Source organism: Patagioenas fasciata, chromosome 1 (assembly GCF_037038585.1).
Source record: "Patagioenas fasciata isolate bPatFas1 chromosome 1, bPatFas1.hap1, whole genome shotgun sequence".
Taxonomy (NCBI): Eukaryota; Metazoa; Chordata; class Aves; order Columbiformes; family Columbidae; genus Patagioenas; species Patagioenas fasciata.
Window position 1 is genome coordinate 117,882,670 of NC_092520.1, and position 21,783 is coordinate 117,904,452.

Consider the following 21,783-nt stretch of genomic DNA (forward strand, 5'->3'; position numbering starts at 1 on the left):
TAAGAGGCAAACAATAAATGAGACTTTTAAAGAAAGCATTTGTTTTCTGCCTTATTGAAACATTAATGTATTTATTTTGAAAAAAAAATGTTTTAAATAGGAAAACATCTGGAATTTGTAAAAGAAAATAGTGGCATCTAAGCCTGTAGTTTTAAAAGGCATTGGAAATAAGGCTTGCACCCTTTGAAGGGAATAATAAAATGCATTGGTGTCGGGAAGTATTTACATTTAAAATCCAGTTAGGTCCTGTTACAGGTTTTATTTCAGTTCTCACAAATGTTACACTGGATTTTTGAAGACTCAAATACTATCCATGTGAGTTGAATCTATATTGCAGAGATTCACGTTTGCATTGGAAGTACTGAGCCCATGAAATGGCTGACTGGCAGCCCAGTATTAGTTATTTTTGACAAGTGCAAGTTTTTTTCCTACTTTTCTGTTTTGCATAAAGTTTATTGGATACACTGTGACAGTTTGGTATTGCTGGTTGTGATGTTGAAGAGCATTTTTAAACATTTTCAATAGCTGAGTTTCTGCTTCCGAAAGTACTCTGGTTATATAAATATAAGCTGGTAGAATTAACTACTGTGGCATTCTTAAGCAGTCCTAGCATTCTACAGGAAATCATATTTGGAGGAAAGAAGCATCATAGCAATGAAGACTGGAAATCAGAAGCTTCTTCTGCATTGTGGGTGAGAGACCTTTTCTTCACCACTGTGAAGAAAATCTCAGCAAGTTTTAAGGAAGTCTTCACAGTAGGTGTTTGCAGAAAAGCTCAGCTGTCAGGCATTGTGTTTTTGAACAAAGGGAAAAGAGTAAATTTTAGCAATTTTTCTCCTTTTTTTCCCCCATCCCATTTTAGGTGGGACAAATAGTTTTATAGGTAATGATACTCATTTCTAGTCTGCTGTGAAATAGTTCTTTGTTAGGAGGATCCGTGATTTTCTTTCACGCTGGGGAATCCAAGTGATCTTTATGTTTTGAAAGTTAAGTCATCTCTTCAACCATAGTTATTTCCTCAGTACAGCTTTTTTTGGGTTGATGTACATGTTCTGTCTAAAGAGAAAGAAAATTCTGTAACATGCAGTAAGCCACAGAGTCACTGTTGATCAGAGAACATTTCTAAACGTTGGGTACGCCTGTACTAGGGGCACCTCCTCTTGGTATTTTAATACATAGGAAATGCTTGCAAAGGAGGAGAAAACAGTTTTGAGGACAGTTAAGGATTGTTATACTTTTAATGTGTATGATCAGTGCTACCTATTGTCAGCTGAAGGAAAAAAAATAAAAGTTGATTTAAAGGCTGGATGACCTTAACTGAGACAAGAGAAGAAATTTACTCGGTGAGTATTGCCGAGTTTTCCATGTATAGACACTAAGAGAGAAAACGTTTCAGTTGCTATCTTATGGGTTTTACGTTGGTTAACCAGGAGTTCTACAAGAGTGGAAGTTGCTGGGCAAGATCATAGCACTGAAACAGGGCTTGAGGCTTAAAATGTTGAGGAGAGATACATTTGATTTTTTACTAAAAAATAGAGGGATAGTGGGGGGAAGGGCAGGCAGTATTGTTGGGAGAAAGAAGGGAAAAAGCAAGCTGGCTGTCACGTTAAGAGTATGTTACAAAGCATCAAACCAGGATGACTTGGCGAGGAATTTTGTCTAGGAAATCTGGAACTGGCAAGTGCTGCAGGGCTTCATAATCATGGTGTTTTATGCTACTTGGCCTTTCATTTAGGAAAGCAATGCATCTGCACACAGTGTGTCTTGCGAGTCCTTGGAATTCAGGAAAAGAGGAAAACAGTATTGTTCTGAGTGAAGGTGAGGAAAGTATCTGGGGTGAGAATGGCCAAAAAGTGAAGGAAGATTAATAAAAAGGGTTAGAGGAATGCAAGGTGTCTGCACTGGGTGAATTGGTTGGTTGGATCTTCCCCATGGCAGATAGGAAAACTGACAGTCCTTTAACACGAGTGTTAAGGATAAAAGTGCAAACTCAGTGCAGAAAGGTTAGGGTTGTAAATAATGAGGTTTTTTTTCAGTGATCTAAGGAAAAGTATTGTGAAACAGGACAAATAATGACAAAATGTGAAAGATTGTTGGGTAAGTAGAGACAAAATGAGGAAATACAAGTTTTAAGATTGTGTGATTAGCAAGGGACATTACAGGTTTCAAAATGGCTCCTAAATATATTAGCACTAAATGCAAGGAAGAGAGAGTTCTAGTGTGCAATGGAGGAGGAGAGCTCTCCATACATAACCTATCTATGCTTTATTATCTGCTCTGAAGAATTACAGCATTCAATCAGTGTTAAAAGATATCTGAGTATGGAGAGAAAAGATAAAATAAAATTAGGCTTTAAGACTAGATTAAAATAGGGAAAGAAGAGTCTAAAAACTGTTTGGAGACAACTTACAAATTACTTTCATGGTGCACATGAGGTAACATGAGCTGAGGGCTGCGCTTGAACTCTGACAACTACTGATAAGGTGCTGCCTGTGTGAAAGTGCCTGTGTCACCGTTTACAAAACCACATCCACAAAAGCTTCTGGGTTGTGTGGAGTGATTTTGAGTATTTCTGATAGTGTAAATACAGGATATACAGTTTAGCAAAAACAAGCAATCCAGAGGGTCTGCAATTTTTGAAGTATTGCTTGTTATTTTGCTATGAATTACTATTTAATAACTTGGTAGACTATGGACTGCTGTGCTGTAGCGTTAGCTCTGGCAGCCTGATTTGAAGCGAGATGTTGAGTATTTATGACTTAATGCATATGAGGAAACTCATCCAAGTTACATCACTGCCTCTCTTCCATTAAAGCCAAAGATGGCAGGACCAAAGCCAAGTAAGTTAGGACAATGTGCTGGTATATAGTTACCAAAACTGAAGAGTTTAAGTAGCAATGGCTTTGTGGATTCTTTTCTAAAGGATTGAAAAAAAACTTTCTGTGTCACTTTTGGAAGAAAGCCACTTTGAAAAGAGTGGTTGGTGTTGCTCTCTGAAACATGGTTGCTAATGAACAACTAGCATGGTTCATTGACTTTAAGAACATCCTTGTTTTATCTAGCTGATACAAAGCATTCTCTCACTATGCAGATGTTGTGCAGACCACTCTTCTAACAAATTGGAAGAGAAACCTGAATGGTTTGGACCCTGATTGTCATGACACGTGAAGAAAGATTGGAAGAGTTAGTTGCTGTTGGCAGTGTGCAAGTTTGTAAGATGCTGTAAACAGGAAAGGAATAAGTATAAGATGCAGTGGATTTTAAGTGCAGTAAAACAGGCTGTTTAAAAAGCTTTCTAAAAGTAAGGATAATTAAACAGACTGCATAGGGATACTACAGAATATTGGTTGAACACAATTTGCACAAAACATCAAAGTTGTCATAACTAATCCTATGCTGAAGCACAGAGGAAGGGTAGTTAAGATGTGAAGATTTTCCAGTCATGCTTTTCATGATTCAGTGCAACAGTTGTTTTGTTTTTTTAATGTGGATAGGCAGATTTATAAAAAGTATTTTCACATTGTATTATGACCATGGATATTTGAAAACGCTAACATCAAATGCTTTCTCAGGTTATTTTCAACTCATGAACAGCAACCTAGAGCAACTGATACATGCAGAAGTTACTGGTCTCATTAAAAATTATAACTCTGGTTTTAAAATATGGCTCCAAATACAGGAAAATCACTAGTCTCAGCACTGGCATAGAGCATTTCTAGTTTCAAAACAGCATACTTCGCATGGGAACAAATTAGTTTTTAATGGACCAAATTTAATACTCATTCTTATATGCCTGTTATTCTATTCAAGCCGATTGTGGTTTACAGTTAACAAATTTAACTGAATTGAAAAGAAAGCATACCTGCGTGTCTTCATCAGTTGATGCATTAAATTTGTCTCTTGGTTGTGGAATGGGAGAAAATAAACTTTTGAAACTGCAATACCTTTGGGTAGAAAATAGGATTGTGAAGAAATTAAGGATACTGGTAATATAGCTTACATGAACATTTTGTGTTGTACCTTAAGGACATTTTTTACTTTCAAGATTGAATAGCTATTGCTCTATTGCTGAGTGAGAAGGAAAATATTTTGAGTGTTGACTGGTGGGTAACTTATTACACTAATCACTGGGGTAACTAAAATTTACTTTGTGTTGAGAGTCACAGTAAATACTTTATTAAACAATGACTTTCAGTAAATCACATGACATAACTTTCTTCTACTGCTGAGAAGTTTTATCAAAATAATGACAGGCTCATTTATCCTGGTTCACTCTTATCTGGTACTGTATGAACCCAATGGCTTCAAAGCAATGTGGATGTTAAATGCTTAAGAACAAAAATCTTTTGCAGGATCTGGTGGAATCAGTCACTAGCTTTAACATCCTTTCTCCCTTTTTCACTTGTCGTGATTTTGCATGCCACAGTGCCATAAACAACAATACTGGTAATACTACTTCATTACATTGATAATCAGATGATATAAGTTTGAAGGCAGGAGACAGGAGGAATGTGTTTCGTAGAAATTATACTATGTCAATAGTTTCTACATCAATACGGTTGACTTACCTTTTGAAAAGACAATATGGGAGCAATATCACTGCGATCGTTCCAAGTGCTATCAGAAATAAAGTCACAGAAATGAAGTAATCTTTCCCTTGACCTGGAACATCCAAGAGAGGGAAATATTTTAGCATTCCAAAAAGCTGGGTTTATGACTGTCAATAATGAATGCAAATTTAACTCAATTTTTTACATAATCTGAAGGACTTCAGCTTGACTTCTTACAGAACCTTGTTGAAAAATTTCAGGTGTGCTTGACACATTTTAAACCATTTTGAACGTTTCAATTGTAGAGAGTTAAAGAAGAAAATCCAGAAAAGGAGATGAAGAAAAAGTGTCACAGAATGAAAAATACAGCAAAAGTGGTGGAACTGTAAAAGGAGTGTTGAGGAAATCATGAGAAGGAAGATGTGGAAGGAAGAGGATGAAATTCCTGGCAAAAACTTGAAGAACTGAAAGGCAGCCTCAGCACCCTGGACTGAAGACAAGACTTGGGTTTGTCTCTGACTGTTCCTGTAGCTCTGGTATCTGAGATACTGCTACCTTCACAGTCCTGAACAACCAAAAGCTGGTATCAGCCTCTGTTGCCATGGTACTTAAGCATCTCCTCTGCTTTAAGAATTTCCACTCAATTCCTTCCATGCAATTGGGTAAGAATGGAGTTTTTATTTGTGTCTTTGAATGTGAGGGAGAAAAGGAGGCAAACATACTGAATAAAAAATACTGAAAACAAAACAAAACCAAACAAACAAAAAAAAACCCCACAAAACAATATCAAAATAATATTTCACAGTCTTACCAAACTCAATGGGTTCACTCCATTCTCCCCAACTTGAGTTTACAAGACAGTTTTTGCCACGTGCTCTGATTTTCAGAATGTATTCATTTTTCTCATTGTAATTTTGGAATTCGTATGTGGTGTTGTTAACCTAAAATCAAAGCAATCAGACTGTACATTTCGCCTCATAGGCAAATATTAATAAAATTTTGGGTTTAATTTCCTGATACAGTTTCTATAAAAAACTATTTAATATGATTTTGTAAGTATGTAGTAGTTACATGTTCTTCTCCCCAAATTTAAAGTTGCGATAAGTTAGTTAATCCTGCCACTGAATCTTACTGTTTTTTTGAAGTTTATAGTTGGATTTTGAAGTTTATTTGGTCTTTAATTTGTTATGCTCTAAGTGCACTTTTTTCCCTATCCCTGTTTATTGATCCTAAAATAACAGAAGAACGAAAAGCTGAGAATGTGGAAGCACCCTGTAAATTCACCTCTCAACCTTTACGGGGATTAATCATGCAAATATGCCCTGAATGGTGTCTGTCTTTGTTAAACAGACTCAAGATTTTTGGGACAGTCCAATAACAGATATGTATCATCTTGCTCCATGATACTTTATATGAAGTCTGGAATCTGCCAAACCCAAGGAGCTTCCAGGGCTGAAAAGACCAGTTCTGTGTCAGGGGATGACTGACAGATTTTGAAGGTTTCTACCACTGTCTGGCTGTCCTGAACCACAGAGGCATTTTTCACAGTTACAGGAAAGACAATATTTCCATTTTGTATTAAGCAAAATGTCACATCTGTCTTAATCAAAATCTGTTTGTGTGATAAATAGAAAGTATGAAGTTTTGTAAAATTCATGGAAAAATTTGCCTAGCATGAGCTACATCATCTAAAATGGATATGTTAAGGAATTTCTACATAAAGATAGCACAGCTACATATCTTCCTGGATTCTTATTGCTATTTTGATACAGAAACTATAGTTCTATACTATGGAAGCAACTATATTCTGTATAGAGGTACTTAAATATTTAAGGGGGAAAAAACACAAATTTGTATAAGACAAGAATACTTACTGTTACAGGAGTATCCTTTTTCCCTTCTGTGGGCTTATCCTGCAAACCAAAACCAATTCTTCATTTTTATTCTTTTCCTGTCAAATAATCAAATATTTCTCCCTCTTTCGTTCTCATTTTCTTGCTTATAATGATCATAAATAAATTAAAATTTAAAAAATCAATGGGATATTCTGCTCTAGTAATGTCCCAGAAGGTAGCACTTTACTCAGAGTTTTGGCTTCTTCCATTTCATCTTTGAAAAGGAAGGAAACATGAATTATTTATCAGTGGCTGTGAGAAGCTGTATTTGCCTCTGCGGGCATATTTATACTGTGCATTCTCATCCAGCAGAAGTGTATTCAAATTATGCAAGCAATCAATTCATCATCCAAACATACCAGATTTGGAAGCCGTGATTTTGCAATAGTTTAATAACATGAGGCAGAAAATTAATGTGAACAGCAAATTTACCCTCCTTCCAGTCAAAATCTCTGTTAGACATCTGAGTGATCCATACTCGGGGGGCTTTCCCTGAAGTACTGTGAAGGGCTACTTATACATCCCATATAATTAAAATTTTACTAACTAGAATCAGACACTGACCTAGGTAAAAGAATCTGAAAATTTTGAAAAATGGTTAGGTTAAAAAATGAGTGAACAAAATCAACAGCAGTAGCTTTAGGAATGATCCCAGAAAACATTGAAAAACTGAGGTCCTGGAAACCTCTATCCTGTGTAATGTCAGAAGGATGTAATTGGGAGGAATGTTGATTCAGATAATACACCTGCCATGTATGTTGAGTTACAAAGGAGACTAGTATTACCCCATTACTCATTGTCAGCTGAGCTCTTTCAATTTAGGACATGACGGAAATCATCAGCCTTTTCTGTGAGCAGGGAGGGTGCAACTGAGTTGCCTAAACTTGGATGTACAGTCCCATTCCAGCTGCTATGGGGTATCCTGCCTTGCCGCTGATGACCCCTCCTGAAACGTGTGAGTTACATCTGCCATCTTCATGTAGGTAGCTCCGGTACCTCCAGTACCTATGGGACCTTAAAGGGTGTGAGACACCTACTGCTCAGCTGCACAGAGCCCTAGATGTGCATTGACTGTTGGAGGATATCCGTGCTCCTCTGCAGATACCTACATTAAGGTGTTTCCATCTGAGAGATGAATTTCACAGCCATGTGTAGGAATCTACAGAACCTCACCCATTCTGAGTGCAGCATGGGAAAGAAGTAGTAATGTGTTTTTCTTTAAAACAAACATTTTGATAATATTGTCTTAGTCGTATGTGGTAACCTGTATCTTTATGTAAAACATTCCAAGTATTTCACGCAAGATCTTACTGGTGAATTCTACCAGCCAGCTGGAAAGCTACATGTACTGCAATTACTCCTTGAAGTAGCTACGAAGATAGATACTATTAATGTATGCAAGATAGAAAATCCAGACAATCCGAACAGCATGCAAGCTGCAAGCGTTGTTTTGAATGTATTAATGAGTTTTAATGACGTATTGCTTTATTGCAGTTCTATATCTATGTTTAACCTTTAGCTGATCATTCCTCTAGTGGTTTTGTGTTACAAATGCCTGAAGAATTGCCACTATGGTAAGCTTCTGAGCTGTGACTAGGAAATGGAGTAGGTAGGCAGCCCTAATTTGTCACAGCGCAGATATTATCCATGTATGGAAATCATGTAGTGGTGAAACAGGTGTTCCAGGGATGGGGAGGTAGAGTGTTATTTCTCGCCTCCTTATCAAATTCACAGGCTCAATAAATTTTCCTTCCCTTTGTCCTTAGGTGTGTTAAAATCAGGTCCTTTAGGCAATGAGATTTGTGGAAGAGGATTTAACACCTCAGCCTCTCTGTCATACTTGGTAGAAACCAGACATACCTCAGCTATGATAATGACATGCTCCTGTGATCGCTATGGTAGATTGGTAGTGCTCTGCCTATAGCGTAGGAGAAGTTCCAGCTCACTTTTGGTACATATGTGTTTCCATTTGAGATAGCCATCTTGGGTTCCCCTCTTACAGCCAATGGAATAAGGGCATGATTCGTATGTCATCTACCTTGGAAGAAGGAGGGTTAACACCACATCTGACTGCAGAGAAAGCAAGAGGGTAACTCACTGAAAAACGAACACATCTATTGCAGACCCCTACCCTGGGCCTGTGTGAACTTTTCCCTGAGTTGCCGGTATCTAATTTTTCAGAAAAGTGTTTTCTATTTTAGCTGTGGTTTCAAAACGTGAGGTTTTGGGAGACACTGTGTAGACAGGTGGGGGTCAGGTTAGCTCAACCAGGCCCCAGGAGAAGGATGGTGTCTGAGGGAAGGCTGCCAAAGGGCAACAAATGGCAGGAGAGGTGTGGATGCTGAGCGAAGGCAAAACAGTCCCGCATGTTGAAACTGGGGGGCAGCTGTGAACTTTCCAGCATCTGAAAAATGCCGTCAGGGCAGCTGAAGCTGAGGTGCCCTGAGCCTGAGAAGCCCTGGCCTGGGCTGGAGGCTGTCACCCAGGCAGTGCCCTTGCTGCAGATCACAGGCTGCCATCCCACAGTCATCTCCTGTGGGACATGCTTGTGCAGGAGAGCATGTCAGGTGCTCTCCTGGTCTTTGGACACACATCCTTCATAGCATTTCCCTGCTTTCCACTGTCTTTCTGCTTTGCATCTCTTGTTAGTTTGAAATAAGGTCATGAGCAGTGGGGATGTGAGACCAGAAAGGCTGGAGCAGGAGGACACCACAGAAGTTAATCAATGAAGGAAATAGAAGTATGCACATTATAGATCTGCATATTAATAGGTATGATGTCAAATACAAAGACATTGGTTTTACCTTATTTTGTATGTTAATTTCATACTGAAAACAGTTTTTGTTTTCCACATGACTTGTAAAGGGTGGTTGCCATGTAATTATGCAACCCGCTGGATCTTTAGTGCAATTGACAGCGACTTTTGATGGTGGAGCGAGTATTTCTGGAAAGAAGTGAAATCGTTAATGTAGACATGATCAATAATCAGCTACAACTCATGTGTTCATAGCAAAATACATGTGAACTTGAGGCAACTGATGTACAGCTGTGTGCTACTGACATTCACAAATGTTCTCTGTTAAACAGGAGTAAAACACAGTAGCGAAACTCAGGAATATGACACTTCTGTTGATGGACATCTGTAGTAACTGAAGTTCATGTAAAAAAAGCATGAAGAATTTTGTGTAATTCAGCAGGACAGTCAGCACAGTGCCATTTCATTCTACATCTAAATTTCACATTGACAATGCGAGTCTCTGTAGGATAAAAGATGGAGGTTTTTGCATGTGTGATAGTATTCAGTTGCAAGATCAAGTGATCAGAATTTGAGTGCCTACAATATAGCTGACTAGGTGTGACCTAGGTGTCTCACTGCTATAGTCAGTGGGGATCTCATTAGTAGTGCCAAACTGCAAAGCTGTTTAATGTACCATGGATCAGACTTGCTCGGCTGAATAGCTCTGGGCTTTGCAGCCGGCATTGGCTGCAGGCAGTGGTCAGGTGCATTTCAGACCACACAGGACACCCAGGAGGACCCTGGGCTCTCACAGGTGCCAGACCACATCTGCAAGCCTTGTGGACACCTCAAGTGTCAGAGGGTGTCTCAAACAGCACTAGTGGCATGTTTTTAGGCAACTGAATCCTGTCCCAGATCTCTAACGGATCTTAGACTCTTAGCTCACACATAGGTACCCATGTATTTAACTAATGCAGTCTGAAATCGCAAATTGAACTCTTCCTCTGGTTTTATGACATGTAGCTCCTGTGGCTCTTGGAGAGGTATGGAATTAAGGGTTGGCAGAACGAGTCCATCAGAAAGGTGGCCTTGAAAGTCTAACCATTGCATCGCATTTCTCGAATTACATGGATATGTTCACACTACTTCTCTGAGCTGCCATTTCAAGCTGCTTCTGCCTTTAGTCTTTTAGGTAATTTTTAGAACTCTATCCTGTCAGCTGTCAGGACAGAAGTCTGTTCTGCAGTGCAGCATCCTGTGATGGCTGCATACTTTGTTTTATGCTTCTTTTCAGAGAAAAATTCCCCACTTCCTTATTTTGTAAAACAATAATAAAAGTGTTTCCTTACTTACCAATTTTATACAGTTGAATATACTCATCGTAGAACTGGATCCGAGAGTCTTTGCTAGACCCATTCACCAGGAAGTAAGATTTTTCAGTCACTATGCTCACATTTTTGAATCGACATCCCATGTTTCTGCCATTTTCATCTTTAATGTAAAGCTCACATTCCATCTCGTTGTCATCTCTGTGTATAGTTATTTTAGTTAAATTTGGGCAGTGTGATGTGTTAATGAGAATTCAGACTTCCCTAGACTCAAGTAGACTTACTTACCTTGAGTTCTGCCAGTACAGAAAATATTGTGTATCTCCTGGAGCATCCCTGCCTGCTTGCCAAGTGCAGTTCATGAGGGAAACGTTATAAATCACACAGGAGAAGTTTTCAATGGCCGATCTGTTCATGCCTGCAAACACAGGAAAAATCATGTGACTGCTCCACACTGGAGGATCCTGGCACATGCTTAGGTGTGTTACACACCTGCAACTCCAGCTGATTATTTCAAGGGTTAGAAATGACAACTGAGAGAAAGCTGGACTCTCACCCTGTTTTGACTGACTCTGAACTGTGAAACCCAGGAATGAGTAGAGCATTCACAGAGGTAAAGGGAAGCACATTACCTTTTAATATCATCCTTGGTACTACAGAGGGAAGTATTTCTCCTTTTGCAAAAAATGCCCAGGAATCCTCTACTGAAGTATTTACAGACAGCATTTAAAAAACTGGGGCTTTTAAAAGTGAGGTGGGGCTTTTTTCTACTTCGATCAAAGAGCCTCCTGGATAGAACTTTCCAGCCTTATGTGGGCAACAGTGACTTGATCTCTTCCTTTGGTGGAGCACACTGAAGTGGGAACCTTGTTTCTTTGGAAACTCCCTCATTGCTGGGCAATGCAGACATGTTCAGCCTCACTCTGCCTTCTTCAGCCAATTTTCTGCTTCTTTGTGTGGTAACTTCAGTGAAAGGGTGGAAGCTCCCTCTCCTGGTACCTCCAGCCTGCAATATTGGGGCTAGCTGGGAGGAACATCAAAAGCAAGAGGGCTTAGGTGTGCCCTGGCTTGTATTTTGAGGGTCACCATGAGAGCATTTGCTCTCTCAAGTTGCCAGGAAGAGCAGGGAGTATTTTCTCTGCTCAGCTATGAGCAAGCTCCTGATCAAATCACCTCTGTCAAACCTGAAATACCCCAGTTACGTACAGCTGCAGGAGCACTGGTGAATGGGCAATTTTAGTGGAGAGGTCTAAGTTCAGAAGGAAGGGGGAAAAGTGCTGTAAAAACTTCAGGTATGGAATTATGAACCTAGGGTTTCCCTGAAACCCACTTTGACTAACTCAAAATGTCTTTGTAAACAGTTGCCTCAGCTCAATGTGTGCACAGCAGTTTTGTGTGTGTGTGTGTGTGTGTACATGCACACCAGGGCAAAATTAGGAGATTGCTACATTCAATTTGCTCCTACCTGCTTATCACCGGAGATTATCCTCTCTACTCTGACCTGGTGAGGCCACATCTGGAGTACTGTGTCCAGTTCTGGGCCCCACTTTAAGAAGGACAAGGAATTACTGGAGGGAGTCCAGTGGCAGGCTACGAAGATGATGAGGGGCCTAAAGCAACTTTCTTTTGAGGGGAGCTGGGTCTGTTCAGCCTGGAGAAGAGAAGGCTGAGAGGGAATCTCATTAATATTTATCAATATTTCAAGTGTGGGTGTCAAGAGAATGGAACCAGACTCTTTTCAGTGGTGCCCAACGATAGGATGAAGGGCAACAGGCAGCAACTGAAACATAGGAGGTTCCATCTGAATACGAGGAGAAACTTTTTTACTCTGAGAGTGACAGAGCACTGGAACAGGCTGCCCAGAGAGATTTTGGAGTCTCCTTCTCTGGAGACATTCAGAACCCACCTAGATGCATTCCTGCGTGATGTCCTCTAGGTGAACCTGCTTTAGCAGGTGGGTTGGACTAGATGATCTCTAGAGGTCCCTTCCAACCCTAACCATTCTGTGGTTCTGTGGTATTTCCTTTCCTCTCCTCCTTCAATTTTTTTGCTTTCACTGATCCGCAGACTGTGCCTCTAGCTAGGTCTGTGGTCTGTTCTTTGCAAACTCATCAACAGCCCAGCAAAAAAGCATTTAATAAAGAAATGAGTGCTAAAATCTTAATTTGCAATAACCGGAACAGTTATTTGAATCCACTCTCAAACCACTGTAATTTAGCAGCACTTTGGAGCCCTAGTATGAAAGAGAATAATGCAATTATTGATATATTTGTAATAATGCATCTCTTGCAGAATTGTGGAAACATTCATTTCAGGGAAAATAATTATAGCAGATCTGCAAAAAATCATTTTTAATAGTAAATAGAGCAGTTAGCTATGGTGTAGGTAATTGCTTTCTAAGGCAACACCTTTAAAAGATTGCAAATGGAGAAAACCTTACCCAGACCGTAGACATTACCTCCAGGGATAAACCTGCAGTCTTTTGAGATGTTTGTGTTTGCCACTTCAATTATAAAGAATACGCCTTTGTGTCGAGGCATGTATAGTTCCACTGGAAAACTGCATAGTGGACTGTTCCCCTGAAAAAGAACATATTGATGTTTTATTTCTCTGTTTTTTTCTCTGCTAGTGCTTGATGATGCTGGCTATGTGCAACCCAGAAACTCAGTTTATAGGACCAAAATCCTCTGTGTATGTTTATGTGTTTTAGGTTCAAGAGCTAACTCTCTTCCTTGCCACTTGAGGGTGATGTAGAATGGAACTGAGTAATCAAAAGCATAACTACACAAAATTCTTTACAGTTCAGAAATTGGATGCTACTCTAGTGTGCAACTATTAGAGAGGACAAATAGTACAAATAGTGGCATAACAGTAGATAGTTAATAAATGGGGGAACCACGATGGAATTTAGTGAAAGGATAAAATAAAATATAATAGAAGTCCTCATCTGACCTCCCCAGGGCTCAGAAAGGTATCTATGGCATTATATTCATAACTTTCAATAAGTATGTGATGTGTTTTTGTAATACGTATTTCTAATTTAAAACATCTGTTTTGCTAGACTAAAGTCAAGCTTCTGTCTGTCAAGCTTCCTACTTTTATGTTTGGATAATATAGGTTTATGACATAACCCGTGCTACCAGCATAATTTCATTTACTGGGAAACAAGTGGAGAATTTGAGGAAATGAAAATCCATGGCAATGTTTGGGGAATTAACTTTTTATTTGAAGCGCTTTTTCTCTCTAAATTCTCTCAGGGTCTCACGTTTAGTCTCACAGCTGCTCCCTTTTTTCAGTAGCTGCACCCCTATTCATGATTGAACACAGGTACAGTTCAGGCTGTTGTCTCCTTTCCACTTCAGTGCCAGAACTTCAGTTCTGTGGTATGCATGGGATACTTCTCCTGCAGCAAATGCACCCTGACATTGGTGATGGCTTTTCACAGCCCCTGGCAGATCAAGCTCTAGACAACAATCAATGATCAGATTTAACCTGCAACTGATTCATGTTTTCAGAGTAAGTGAAATCAATAACAGATAAAGAGCAAGATGCAATTGTTTGTCTCAACAAATAGCAAGTTTACCTCTGAATCTACATCTGTCATGTCCACGATGGTGCATTTGTAGTCAGAAAAATTCCTGCTGCTCTCCCAGGACAGTTCCATTTTTCTCCAGTTCATTTTCACATTTGTAATAGGTGATTCTTGTGCTTCTGCTGAAAGTGTTACAGAATCAGCTCAGTAAAGAAATGCTGTTGTTTTTGTTGAATGCAGAGAGTAGTTATCTGCCAGGCTTAAGATTAAAATTGCAAGGTTAATTGCATATATCTCCAGTAAATGAAGAATTAAACCCTGTTTCTCAGTTTACATCTGCAAAAACATACTTACATCCCATACACTGGATGTCAGCACGCAAGGGTTGAAACAGCATCATACACCACCAAATGATGCAAATGAGTCCAAGAGTATCTAACATATTTTCTTCTCTGGAAAGAGACAATGAAGCCTTCAGGAAAAAGCAAAAAAAAAAAAAACCAACAACAACAACAAAAAAAAACCACAAAACAAAACAAACAAACAAAAAACAAACCACAAAAAAACTGAAGAAGAAGAAGAAAAAATTATGTCTGAGTATACTTTTGTTTCTGCAAAGCTTTATCTTTTTTTTCATGGGAAGAGTCAAATATCCTGTCTAATTCACCCCTAGAAAGTAATCTTTAGAAAAGGCAAGGGAAGTGTGTGCTTCACGACTTCTGGCAGGTACCTCTTCTTTGTGAGGACCGAGTAGTCTCACTATTGCCTATTACAATACAGCGGTTTGAGACAGAAGCCACAGACTCTCGTTATGATACATACACTCACTCTATTTGGTGCAGAACTATGATTTAGGATTAGTGTTGTCCCACATATCTATCTGAGCGCTGCCATACCAGACATGTTGGAACTCCAATATAAACCAGAGTTAAAGGCAGCCAAGAGGAATGCTACAACTGATATTGCCAGTGTGTTTTTCACAGTTCCTTTGGCAGCAAAGAACAGGCCACAGTTTGCTTTCACATGGAGGAGTGTACAATACAGCTGGAATCAACTGCCCCAGGAGTGGAAGCACAGTCCAACCAGTTGTCATGGACTGCTTCAAACTGCATTGGAACATCTGTAATACACTGACAATATCACTTTGTGAGACAATAAAGCAGAATAACTGTTTGAGAAGGGAAAAGAGTAATTCAGATCCTCTGAAAGCTGGTTTTGCCATCAAAAGAGGCAAGGTCAAAGGACCTGCACAGGAGATCCATTTCTTGGGATTAAAATGGCAGGATGAATGCTGCCACATCCCTACGGATGTGATCTATAAGATAACAGATATGTCCCCAGCAGGTAAGAAGAAAGAAACTCAAGCCTTGTGGGATTCTGGAGAATGCATATTGTACATTATAGTCAGCTTGTGAGCCCTCTGTATTGAATGACTTGGAAGAAGAGCTATTTGGAGTAGGGTTTTTAGCAACAGGAAGCCTTTGAGCAGATCAAACAGGAGAGAGCTCGTGCAGTAGCTTTTGGGCCAGTCTGTACAGAACCTGCTGTGCAAAATGTGCTGTCCACTGCAGCTGGAAAGCATGGCATTGCCTGGAGCCTCTGGCAGAAAAAAAACAGGTGAAACTTGAGGTTGACCTCTAGGGTTTTGGAGCTCGGATTGTCAAGGATTGGAAACCCACTACACTCTGACTAAAAAAGAGATACCAGCAGCGTATGAGGGGTTTGAGCTGCTTCAGAAGTTGTTGGTACAGAAGTACAGCTCCTCTTGGCACCACAATTGCCTGTACTACACTGGATATTTAAAAGAAACTTTCCATCTACACATCACACAATCAATGTAACATGAAGTAAGTGGCTAGTATTGATCATGCAATGGGCTCAGATGGAGAACCTCAACCGCTCAGGAATCCTGGAAGACATCATGGACTGTCCAGAAAGCAGAGATTTTGGAGCACTGCCTGAGGAGGTGACTCGTGTCCAACAAACACCACCATATAATAAGTTACCAGAAGATGAAAGGCATTATGCTCTGTTTACCGATGGATCCTATACTCTTGTAAGGAACTGTTGGAAGTGGAAAGCTGCTGTGTGGAGTCTCACAAAACAAGTTGTTGAAGGAGAAGGTGAGTCAAATGAGTTTGCAGAAGTGAAAGCCATCCAACTGGCCCTAGAGACTGGTGAACAAGGAAAGTGGACAGGGAACATAATGGTGAGCTATTAATATTTGTAGCTTGATGGGCACATCAAACATTGGAATGTCTAGGGAAAGCTGCAACATACAGATGGGCTTGTGATCGAGGGGTGGACCTGGCCATTATGGTCATCATGCAGATCAGCCATGAATGTGAAAAATTTGCCACCATCAGGTGAGCCATGTGAGTAAAGTCTTCATGGAACAGAGGGCAGTGGCTGGGGTTTTGATATGGCAAGGCCTGGCAAATGGACCATGTTGGGCAGCTGCCACGAACCTGCCGAGGTAAGTGTAACAAACTCACCATGGTGGAAACAACTAGATGGCTAGAAACATACTTGTAAATGATGCCACTGCCTGAAACGCCATCTTGGGCCTTGAAAGGCAAGTTCTGTGGCAATATGGTACCCCAAAAAGAATTGAGTCAGACGATGGGGCTCAGCTCTGAAATAATCTCATAGACTCATTGGTCAAGAAACACAGCACTGATTGGGTGTATCACAACCCCTATCACCCACAAGCCTCTGGAAATATTGTGTGATATAACAGGCTGTTAAAAGCCATGCTGAAAACTTTGGGCACTGGGGCAGGAAAGTACTGGGATTTAAATTTAGCAGAAGACAACAGAGGATCTGCTACCAATCCTGGTCCTGCACAAACAAACCCCTTGCATACTGTGCGAAGAGATAAAGTGCCCATAGTGCAGATAGGGTAGTTATTGGGGAAAGCAGTGTGTGTTCTTCCTCCTTAAGAAACGATAAGCCCATTTGTGACATTGTCTTTTCTCAAAGACCTGGGTTTACTTGGTGGACAATGAGGCAGGATGGGGAGATCCAGTGCGTACCTCAAGGAGACTGCCATGGAAACATGCAGCTGTCCAGGCCTCAGGGTGCAGGGAGTGCCAGAGCCTCTCACTGGTATGGTATGGCAGGAGAGAGAACAGCTGCGTGAGGTGTGACTAAATGGATGACATGCTCAGCCTCATGGTAGAACTGAAAGAGGAGGCAGAAAAGTTGAAAAGCATCAGGGAATTGGAGAAGGAAATGGACTGGTGGGATCAAGCTCTGGCCTCCCTGAGACAGGAAAGGTCACCACTAAGAAACCAAAACCAAGGGAGTCCTGTATCCTCCCCTGACCTGACCGAAGACAGTAGATCAAAGGAAAGGGATGAATGGAAACAAGTCCATACCCAAGGTGACAGGCGAAACCCCTCCTTGCTCACCTAATCATCCCAGGTGCCTCTCTACAACAGGTACGAGGCTCTGGATGTGGAAGGCCAGACAATGGCTGAGGAAAACAAAGCTCCGTCTATAGCACAGGTGCTGACAGGATTGGAAAGGGTTATCCGCTATATTATGACCACCACCAAAAGGAGGAAAAGAAGGGCTATATTTGTAGGTGTTTCCCTTCTGGGGGGTACAGAGGGGCCAATATGCTGGACAGACCCTCCTCTTAGGGAGATCTGCTGCCTACCAGGGGCCTGGGTTAAGGACATCACCAGGAAACTTCCTAGTCTGGTACGGCCCTCGTACTACTACCCATTCCTGTTTTTCCATGTGGGTGGCAATGAAGTTACAACACATAGTCTAAGGGTGATTAAAAGAAACTTCAGGGCCTTGGGATGGTTGGTGAGCGAATTAGTAGCACAGGTTACTTTCTACTCTCTCCTTCCAGTTGCAGACAGTGACATTAGAAGTAACAGATGGGAACACTCTATTAATACATGGCTCTGTGCTTGGTGTCATCACCACAATTTTGGCTTTTTTGATAATGTGGTGGCCTACATGGCACCAGGTTTGCTGGCGTTGGAGGGAGTTCACCTTTCTCAAAGGGGGAAGAGGGTTTTTGCACATGAGCTAGCAGAGCTGATGGATAGAGCTTTAAAGCAGATATGAAGGGGGAGGGGAATGGAACCAGGCTTGCCCATGACACGCTGTGGGGTGAGACACCAAGGATAGAGGGACTGGAAGAGGCAGGCTTTAAACTGATGAGCTTAGAGGGTGGGGTCCAAACTAGCAATGCTTATGCCATCACATCCAACCAGGGAATAAGCCAGGCCAACCAGAGTAGCGACAGTTCCTTAGCTGCCTCCCAAGGTGAGAACCAGAAGGCCAACCAACTCAAGGGTACATATGGCTGTGGAGGATCCTTCTGCACCCTTCATAAGAAACCCACGTGCTTGATTCCTTCTCTGCAGTGTTTATACACCAATGCACATAGCATGGGGAATAAACAGGAAGAATTAGAGATCTATGTGATTTCACAGAGCCATGATCTCATTGCTATTACAGAGATGTGGTGGGACAGCTCACATGACTGGAATGTTGTAATGGAAGGCTATGTACCTTTTAGGAAAGACAGGCCAGCAAGGTGAGGTGGAGGAGTTGCACTTTATGTGAGAGACCAACTTGAATGTATCAAACTTTTCCTTAGGGGAGATGAAGAACCTTATGGGTAAAAAAATTAAGAGAAAAGCTAACACGGGAGACACTATTGTGGGTGTTTGCTACAGATCATCTTATCAGGAAGAGGAAGTTGATGAAGTGTTCTACAGACAACTGGAAGTAGCCTCACAATCACATGCTCTGGTTCTCATGGGAGACTTCAGTCACCCTGACATCTGCTGGGTGGGCAACACAGCTAAGCATGCACAGTTCAAGAGATTCCTGCAGATCATTGGTGACAATTTTTTGAACATGGATGGTAGAGGAGCTAATGAGAAGAGGCAAAACCAGGACACTGGACCTTGTCCTAACAAACCAAGAAGAATTGGTTGGAGATGTCATAGCTGGGGGCAGTCTCAGCTGCAGCAACCAGGAGATGGTGGAGTTTAGGATCCTGTGTGGAAGAAGCAGGAAAATAAGTAGGACTAAAATAATGAATTTTAGCAGGGTGAACTTTGGCCTCTTTAAGGTCCTACTTGGAAGAATCCCATGGGTTAGGGCTCTAGAAGGTAAGGCAGTCCAAGAGCGCTGGCTAATGTACAAACCTCACTTCCTTCAAGCTCAAGACCAGTGCATCTCTATGAGCAAGAAATCAAGTAAAGGACATAGGAGGCCAGTATAGATGAGTAAGGAACTGCAGTCAAAACTCAGATGGAAGAAGGATGTTTATGTAATGTGGAAAAAGGGACAGACCACCATGGAGGAATATAGGGTGGCTGTTACCGTATGCAGGAATGTGGTGAGGAAGGCCAAGCTCTACTTGAAATTAAATCTGGCCAGGAATATCAAGGACACCAAGAAGGGCTTCTGCAAGTACATTAACAGCAAAAGGAAGATTAGAAAAAATGTAGTTCTGCTGCTGAATGAGGTGGGTGCCTCGGTGATGGAAGATACAGACAAAGCAGAGTTACTGAATGCCTTCTTTGCTTCTGTCTCTACTGCTAATATCAACCCTCAGGAATCCCAGAACCTAGAGGTGAGAGAGAAAGTATGGCAAAATGAAGACTTTCCCTTGGTTGGAGAGGATCAGGTTAAAAATTGTTTAGGCAAACTGGACATTCACAAGACCATGGTCCCCAATGAGATGCACTGACAAGTGCTGAGAGAACTGACAGATGCTATTGCTAAGCTGCTCTCCATCATCTTTATAAATAACTTACAGGAGAGGTGCCTGAGAACTGGAAGAAAGCCAACGTCACTCCAGTCTTCAAAAAAGGCAAGAAGGATGATTCAGGAAGTTACAGACCAGTCACCCTCACCTCCATCTCTGGAAAGGTGATGGAACAACTTATTCCAGACATCATCTCCAAGCATGTGGAAGAAAAGAAGGTTATCAGGAATAGTCAGCATGGCTTCATCGAGGGGAAATCATGTTTGACCAACCTGACAGCCTTCTATGATGATATGACTGGCTGGGTAGATGAGGGGAGAGCAGTGTTTACCTTGACTTCAGCAAGGCTGTTGATACTGTCTCTCACAACACCCTCAGAGGAAAACTCAGGAACTGAGGACTGAATGAGTGCACAGTGAGATGGATCAAGAACTGACTGGATGGCAGAGCTGAGAGGCTTGTGAGCAATGGTGCAGAGTCTGATTTGGAGGCCTGTAGTTAGTGGTGTTCCCCAGGGGTCAGTACTGGGTCCAGTCTTGTTCAACCTGTTGGTCCAAGAGTTGAAGCTTTAGGATGCTAAAATAAAAGGAAAATAAATGTGAGAGAAAGCAGGATGAAGAGACTGAGTGCACCCTCAGCAAGCTTGCTGATGATACCAAACTGGGAGGAAGGGTTGACACACCAGAGGACTGTGTTGCCCTTCAGTGGGACATGGACAGGCTGGTGAAATTCAACAAGGGCAAGTGGAGGGTCCTACACCTTGGGAGGAATAACCCCAGGCACCAGTCCAGGTTAAGGGTTGACCTGCTGGAAAGCAGCGTTGCGGAGAGGGACCTGAGAGTTCTGACTGACAACACATTTACCATGAATCAGCAATGTGCCCTTGTGGCCAAGAAGGCCTGGAGTGCATTAGTGGAAATGTGACCAGCAGTTTGAGGGAGGTTATCCTTCCCTTCTACTCTGCCCTGGTAAGGCTGCACCTGGAGTACTGCATCCAGTTCTGGGCTCCCCACTTTAAGGAGGACAAGGAACTACTGGAAGGAGTCCAGCAGAAGGCTACAAAGATGAACAGGATCTGCAGTATCTTTCTTATGAGGAAAGGCTGAGAGTACTGGGTCTGTTCAGCCTGAAGAAGAGAAGGCTGAAAGGGGATCTCATCAATACTTATAATAAATACCTCAAATGTGGGTGTCAAGAGGATGGGACCAGACTCTTTCCAGTGGTGCCCAACAATAGGATGAGGGGCAATGGACACAAAGTGAAGCACAGGAGGTTCCATCTAAACATGAGAAGAAATTTCACTCTGAGAGTGCCAGACCACTGCAACAGGCTTCCCAGAGAGATTTTGGAGTCTCTTTCTCTGGAGGCATTCAAAACCTGTCTGGATGCATTCCTGTGGTCTCCTCTAGGTGTACCTGCTATAGCAGGTGGGCTGGACTAGGTGATCTCCAGAAGTTCCTTCCAACCCCAACCATTCTGTGATTCTGGGAGATTTAACCTTGGAGAAACATGTTCCATGATGTAAATTGTATGCTGTAGGAAGTAATGTAGCAGGAACTAGCTGAAATGAGAAAGAATGAGCTTCACGAAGAACCAGTGAGTGCAGTAATGACCCAAACCAAGTTGGTGTTGACACCCAACAATCAAACATGCTGCTTCTCCTGTCCTGAGTGATGACCTTGACAGACGGGCCAAAGTCATGTCCTGTTCTTACAGACATTTTGGGGAGTGACAGAGGCCCATTGACTGAGGAAATAATATGTGTTTATTAAGGGACAGGGGATATTAATGAGAACGTATAAATCTGCACGTTGGATATAAAGATGCTTTAAGTATTTAGTATAAGTTGTAAGTGTTGGTAAGAGGGGATTTCAGGAATGAGAAACAGGTACAATGGGATAGTCAGAAGACATGTAGATGTATCAAAATATGAGGGACCTGAACATGACACAAATGGTGTGGAATAAGGGGGAGAGATTGCATTGAGTCCAACTG

General features: G+C 41.4%; 1 protein-coding gene across 1 annotated transcript; it reads right to left on the reverse strand.

Moving 5' to 3' along the window:
- Positions 1-162: 162 nt before the first annotated feature.
- LOC136111290 (granulocyte-macrophage colony-stimulating factor receptor subunit alpha-like) lies at positions 163-14,484 on the reverse strand. The gene is made up of 11 exons (XM_065855339.2): positions 14,397-14,484; positions 14,094-14,224; positions 12,969-13,089; positions 10,799-10,928; positions 10,536-10,711; positions 9,250-9,389; positions 6,425-6,463; positions 5,362-5,491; positions 4,569-4,662; positions 3,863-3,944; positions 163-1,056 (listed from the first exon to the last, which is right to left on the reverse strand). Exons 1-11 carry the CDS (start codon positions 14,482-14,484, stop codon positions 988-990), a joined length of 1,200 nt encoding a protein of 399 aa, XP_065711411.2. The 3' UTR covers positions 163-987.
- Positions 14,485-21,783: the final 7,299 nt, after the last annotated feature.

What these genes read in the sequence shown, in the direction of transcription:
- LOC136111290 (XM_065855339.2), bottom strand. Translation starts at nt 14,484, where the DNA reads ATGTTAGATACTCTTGGACTCATTTGCATCATTTGGTGGTGTATGATG. An exon ending in CTGTACTGGCAGAACTCAAG is followed by an intron (nt 10,712 to 10,798) that starts GTAAGTAAGTCT and finishes AACTATACACAG; the next exon opens with AGATGACAACGAGATGGAAT. An exon ending in GAGTGAACCCATTGAGTTTG is followed by an intron (nt 4,663 to 5,361) that starts GTAAGACTGTGA and finishes TGGATGTTCCAG; the next exon opens with GTCAAGGGAAAGATTACTTC.